General features: G+C 39.7%; 1 protein-coding gene across 22 annotated transcripts in view; it reads left to right on the forward strand.

Annotated features, from left to right (window-relative positions):
* C2cd5 (C2 calcium dependent domain containing 5) overlaps positions 1-6515 on the forward strand; it is a 92242-nt gene that overhangs the window by 65993 nt on the left and 19734 nt on the right. For all 22 annotated transcript variants that reach the window (XM_029564968.1, XM_029564970.1, XM_029564972.1 and 19 more), the window contains 6 exons: positions 283-346; positions 973-1034; positions 1223-1321; positions 2008-2097; positions 2764-2851; positions 2983-3069. In XM_029564968.1, coding sequence (XP_029420828.1) covers positions 283-346; positions 973-1034; positions 1223-1321; positions 2008-2097; positions 2764-2851; positions 2983-3069 — 490 coding nt within the window. The remainder of the gene's footprint in view (positions 1-282; positions 347-972; positions 1035-1222; positions 1322-2007; positions 2098-2763; positions 2852-2982; positions 3070-6515) is intronic.

A 6515-nucleotide genomic window follows, 5' to 3' on the forward strand; every position in this document is an offset into this window, starting at 1 on the left:
TGGATTCCAGAAGAGGGTGTTGGATACCCTGGAACTAGAGTACAAGCAGTTGTGAACCATTTGATGTGGGTGCTGGGAATTGAACTCCTGTCCTCTGGAAGAGCAGCACTTTTAATTGCTGAGCCAACTCTCCAGCCCTCGTGTTAAATATTTTATCAGAGAAAATGGGTCTGCTTTTTTCTTAGTTCTTAAAATTCTACTTATTAAATAATGAAAATAATTTTTAAAGAATTAGAACTTAATTTTATAGCAGTATATAATAGTTTTAATCTTTTATTTCAGATTGATGACACGGACGCCATGGAGGATGTGCATTCTCTCCTTACTGATGTTCCTCCTCCTTCAGGTGAACAGCAGAACTTACCTTTGAGATAAAACTAGGGTTTTATTTCTTCTTTTTGAGACAGGGTCTCCCTGTATCCCCAGTTGGCCTGGAACTTGCTACATAGACCAGGCTGGCCACAAACTCACAAAGATCCATCTGCCTCTTCCTCCCAAGTGCTGGGATTAAAGGTGTGAGCCACCACACTTGGCAAAACTAGTTTTATATGTCAGTGTTTTAGTTCATAATTTTTATGGGACTAGCCTTGTTTTTGTTTGTTTATTATTTAGTAATTTATTGGGGTTTTTTGTTTGTTTGTTTGTTTGTTTTTGGTAATTTTGAGACAGGGTCTTCCTGTAGCTCCAACTTCCTTAGAAGTCGCTATGTAGACCAGGCTGCCCTCAAATACACAGAGATCTGTCTGTCTGTGCCTCTCGAGTGCTGGGGTCAGAGGCATGCGCTACCACGCCTGGGATCATTTTTTGTTTTTGAAACAGAGTCTCAGGTATCCTAGGCTGGCATTGAACTCACTAGATAGCCAAAAGTAATGAAAGTTTTATATTTAAAGTTTCATATAATAGTTGAAGATGCCATTTTAAAAATCAAAATGAAAATATTATCACATATTTCAATTATAATTATTTTGGCAGGCTTTTATAGCTGTAATACAGAAATTATGCCTGGTATAAATAATTGGACATCAGAAATACAGGTAAGCTTTTATTAATTTGAAGCTAGTAGAACCTAAATTCTTTTAGTAGGTTTCATTTAAATGCCTTTTTAAAAAATCTCCTGAAACTATCCCTTTTTAATACCTTAGTTATTATTTGCCAGTTTTATTAATTGTTACACTTTCTAGTTAAAAATAGCATGACTTGCTGTCTTGTCCCCAATATCTAGATGTTCACGTCAGTGCGAGTGGTCAGACTCAGCAGCCTTAATCTGACCAATCAAGTTCTCAACAAGAACTTCAATGACCTCTGTGAAAATTTGCTCAAGGTAGGAACTTGCTGACTCCATCTTATTTAACAGGCCTCAGGATTGTAAGGTTAAAATTTAAAGTATCTGCCCTTGTCAGTGATACCTTACACAGTTGTGGGCTGTGCTGTTTTGTATGCCTGTCAGTCTTACCTGTGTCATCAGGTGAGATGCTAGATTTGTCTTTATTCTCCTAAGAGATGTTATTATAAAACTAAAGCTGTTTAAGTTAGTGAATAACTTATAATTTTGTAAAAGCCTAGTACATCTGTATAAACTTTTTGTTTTGTTTTGAAAGTCTTTTTGAGAGAGGGTTTCCCTATAGCTCCAGCTGACCTGGATCTCACTATGTAGACCAGACTGGCCTTGAACTCACAGGGATCTGCCTGCCTCTGCCTCCTGAGTGCTGGGATTCAAGGAGTGCACCATCACGCCTGGCTATATAAACATTTTAAAGCCCTCCCTTCATCCTTCTTCTTACTTTGATCTCATATATGATGTATATACATAAGCTCTTAAATCTTACCACTTAAATACTAAAAAAGTATTTTTAACATAAAAATAGAGAAAGCAGAAGTAGATGAGTTCCGTTTTACTATTTTAAATTTCATTTGTCATAAAATAATCTATATTCTTAGAATAACTATCACAAATTCATAAATTTTTCAATGCATAAAATGACCTTACTAATATTTTCCTTTATATAGAGCTTGTATTTTAAACTACGGTCTATGACCCCCTGTTGCCTTTGCCATGTGAATTTTACAGTATCCCTGCCTGAAGATGAATTAATTCAGGTAATTCAAATTTAGTCTGTTTAAGATTTTTAGCTTTTTTTTCTTTGGTGTGTTTTAGAATAATTTTGCCGTAACTATGTAACTTCAACACACAATGTTTCATCCCAGAATATCTTGAGATTGTATTAGTATACAACAGGATGTGTATCTCAGTTTTCTGATTTCTGGTTATCTGCAGGTATGTTCAATGCTCCAGCAAGCATGCATCTGATTTCTCCACCCTTCATCTTTTAGAGAAGTCTCTTGAGCACTTTCTGAAATGTTTAGGTTTAGATATTGAATGTCTGAGTTATAGAATGCTAGTTGAGACTTTTTTTTTTAATTATTTTTATTTTATGTGTACGAGTGTATTGCCTGCACATATGTGAGTACACCTGTGTCGTGCAATACTGCGGAGGTCAAAAAGGGCTTTGGAGTCCCTTGGAACTGGAGTTAAGGATGGTTCGTAGCCGCCATGTGGTGCTGGGAATCGAACCCTGGTCTTCTGCAAGAGCAGTCAGTGCTCTTAACCACTGAGCCATCTCTCCAGCCCCCTAGTTGAGGTGCTTAAGCAGAAAAGTACATTAGCCAATTGATACAGGTTGCCTTATGGTACTGAAAGCTACTTGTAAGAACTTAATTTTAGCAATTATTATTTTGCTGATAATGTTGCCTCTACAATTGTAGGTTACAGTTACTGCAGTTGCAATAACTTTTGACAAAAATCAGGCTTTACAGACCACAAAAACCCATGTTGAAAAGTCACTACAAAGAGGTAAATCTTTGCTTTGTGGGAAGTAAAGTGCATGTTCATCTATGTTACAGTCCTGTGGCAGGTTCTTAATATTTAGAAGATTTAATAATGGACATTACTAGATAGATAACTGCATTTCTTTGCCTCTCAAGCCTCCACAGATGTTGAAGAACTTCTGCAGTTCCCATTGGAGCTCTGTTCGGAGTCACTTCCTTCCCAGCCCTTCCCACCAGCTAAAGGTTGGTTCAGTAGAAACACAGCATGGAGCCCAGCTCTTAGCTCCAAGTTCTCTCCTCTTCATGCCGATCAGCCTTTAATTCTTAGAATTGTCTTTCATTCCCTCACTGTGTGTCTCTCCGTGTCCACAAACGGGGAAAATTATGTTGTTTTTTTATCTGTCAAAATTTTCTCATAACTGATGAAGGTAATTTTTCATAGATTCTCTTCTCATACCTTAGTTATGCTAAAGTTTTATTTTTTAAAGATTTGGAGTTCCCATGTATCTGTTCACACAGGATGTATTTGGCATTGCAGTTTTAGTTGGTAAGTCTTCTTCCAGTAGTAATCTGTTTCAAAGATGGGAGGGTTTCTTTGGCTCTCAAGGGGAGCTCCAGTCAGCCCGGAATGAGCTTCCAGTCTGTTGTGCCATCCTTGTAATCAAAGAGCATTGTTTTTATAAGAAACTGATAGTTTTCAAATACAATTCAGTGACCTCTTAAAGGTAAAACTTTTGATTTGTACAGTCTATGGAGAAGAATGAGAAGGTATTTTATTTTTTCCTATTTACCTTCTGGTTTCAGTATACTTTCCAAAACTATTGTGCATAATCTTATTTTACATACTTAGTAATGTAGTAAATGTAAATATAGTTTGTATTTTTCCTAACACTTTAAATCTGAGAAATGATTTATTTGCTTTTTAAAATCAAACTGGTTGTTTTATCCTTTATATTTTGTAATATAATTAACATTGTTTCTGTTATCTGACATGTTATATCTAAAACAGTGTATGTGTTATGTGTATTGGAAGCCATTTCAGGTTCTGACCTTCCTAACCTGGTGACTGTGGTCATCCGCCCTCTGTGCTAACCTAAAATTCTAATTTAGAACGCTACAGAGGATTTCAGTGCCGTCAGCTTTCTTGTCTGTCCTTCGTCACATGTCCAGGGCTCAGCCTGGACGTCAGTTCAAGGTGTTTGGAATAGAATAAATGCTACAGAGGATTTCAGTGCCATCAGCTTTCTTGTCTGTCCTTCGTCACGTGTCCAGGGCTCAGCCTGGACGTCAGTTCAAGGTGTTTGGAATAGAATAAAGATGGTGATAGAATAAAGGGGAGTCAAATTCATAGATCATCTGAGTTCAAATTTATGAACTGAACATAATTTCTAAACCAGAAAATATTACTGTTAATCTTCCTTGAGCTCATTTGGTGCATGTTTTCTAAGCACCCACTTTATACAGAATTTGTCTTTTCAGGGTTAGTTCTCAGCCATGTCCGGGGATCATTTGTCCTCACTCTGCAGTGGGAACAAGAAGCTAATCTCTGAAACCCTCAGTAAAGATTTGATTAGTTACTAACAGGAATCTGTGTTTGGAGTTGGGGTGCAAATTTGTTTAATTTAACCATGTTGTTAGTACTGACTGGACTCTGCCGATGACTAGATTGACGCTTGTAAGTTTGAGTTATGTATACTGATGACTTCCAAGATGTCTCCAAGGCAATTATAACTAATGCTTTTATGGTCATTAGTGTGAAATGATACTCTGTGACCAAAGAACAAGGGAAGGAATACTGGAGTGGAGTCAGTCATCTTGGAACAGCTCCTGAGGTTTTTACAGGTCACTTTAGGCAGCAGCAGGAGCCCGAGGTGGGAGAGAAGCGGCAGGAACGCCTCTTCCAGGGCGCGGGACTGATCACCAACCTCTCAGCCACAGCGTCTCCCATCTAGAGCAGGAGTTCGACGCTTCCTTTTAGCCTTTAAATGAACTGAAACAAATTCTTTGGGTTTCTATATTTTTATGATTCTTCAGTTGTTAAAATGTTATTATTAAAAAAGTAAATCAAGAGCTGAATTCATGTACGAGGTCAAAGAACTTCCATAATTGCAGCTGTTTTCAAGAAACTGATCAATTAAACCAGTCCATTTAAACTCCAAGCCGCAGAGGTTTTTCAGAGGTGCCTTAGGGTGGGCAGGCTGGAGAGGGTGGGCAGGCTGGAGAGGGTGGGCGGGGAGTGAGAGCTGTATTTCCATCAGAGCAGCTTCAGCTCAGGAGCCTCTTACACATTGGTTTTCTATGTGTTATTGCAAGTTTGAAACTGCCTCAGACCATGCCTCCTTCATTACCAACGTAGTCACCAGCATCATCACATCTGCTAACATGTCAACCCTGTAACACTGAGTGTTCACCCATATGCTTTCCCTTGAGCATTTGAACCCGTGTGTGAGCACAGAACATGTGTCTTGCCTTCCATAGAGCTCTGGGAGTGCCAGTTTGTGCTGTGCTTGTTTGTCCTTCATCTCGTGTTTTCAGGGCTAAGCATGTCTTAACAGTTATTTCAAGGTGTTTTGGAAAATGGGAGGGTTAGATGGCCTTTGAAAAGGTCTGAAAACCAGAGGAGTGGTCGTAGCATGAATGATTTATGTGCTGGACCACAGCAGTGTGGAACAGAAGCAGAAGGTCAGGAGCATGCGAGCTCAGTGCAGGGGAAGCGGGAGGAGAGGAAGCGAAGAGCGAAGGATGCTGCTTGGGAGACCTGTCTGCCTCCTGATGTCGACCGGGGCCTCCTGATGTCGACCGGGCTTCAAGGTCGGCTGCTCATGCTGAGGAATGGGTAGGTAGCTTTCACAGCCTTGCCAAGGTGGCTAGCTAGGCTGGCAGAACTATTTCTTTTAAAAAAATTCTAGTCAGCATTCATCTTCTTATCAAAAATAGGATGATTTGTTAAACTTGTTTATTTCTTTTTATATTGGCAGAGAGAGTAGTTTCCAGAGCCAAGGATAGTATGTTTATTAACAGTATCATCTTTAAAAAAATTTTTTTTTAGTTATTTTTATTTTAAGTGTATGAGTGTTATTGCCTGTATGCATGTGCGTGTACCCGTGTCATGCAGTGCCCATGGAGGTCAGAAGCATTGGATTCCCCTAGAACTGGAGTTAAGGATGGTTCTTAGCCACTATGTGGTATTTGAACCTGAGTCTTCTGCAAGAGCAGCCAGTGGTCTTAATCACTGAGCCATCTCTAGCCCCACTGTATCATCTTTTGCTTGTAGTAAACCTTTATCTTTTTGTTACCAAAAATGGGTAAATGTCATGTGAAGAGATAGTGCTTCAGTTCCATGTGTCCTAAGTCACCTTGTGCAGGTGGCCTGGGCCTGCACTGCCCGTGTGTCCTAAGTCACCTTGTGCAGGTGGCCTGGGCCTGCACTGTCCGTGTGTCCTAAGTCACCTTGTGCAGGTGGCCTGGGCCTGCACTGTCCGTGTGTCCTAAGTCACCTTGTGCAGGTGGCCTGGGCCTGCACTGCCCGTCTGTCTTCAGTCCCTAACGGCTTTGTCTTCCTTGATACCCTTACGTTAGGGATTTTTTTTTTTCTGAAATGTTTTAAGATACTTAGAAAAAAGGACGTGTAAGAGCTGGAGAGTTGTTCAGTGGTTAAGAGCACTGGCTGCTTTTACAGAGGACCTGAG

This window comes from Nannospalax galili, unplaced genomic scaffold (assembly GCF_000622305.1).
Source record: "Nannospalax galili isolate Female #2095 unplaced genomic scaffold, S.galili_v1.0 scaffold917, whole genome shotgun sequence".
Taxonomy (NCBI): domain Eukaryota; kingdom Metazoa; phylum Chordata; class Mammalia; order Rodentia; family Spalacidae; genus Nannospalax; species Nannospalax galili.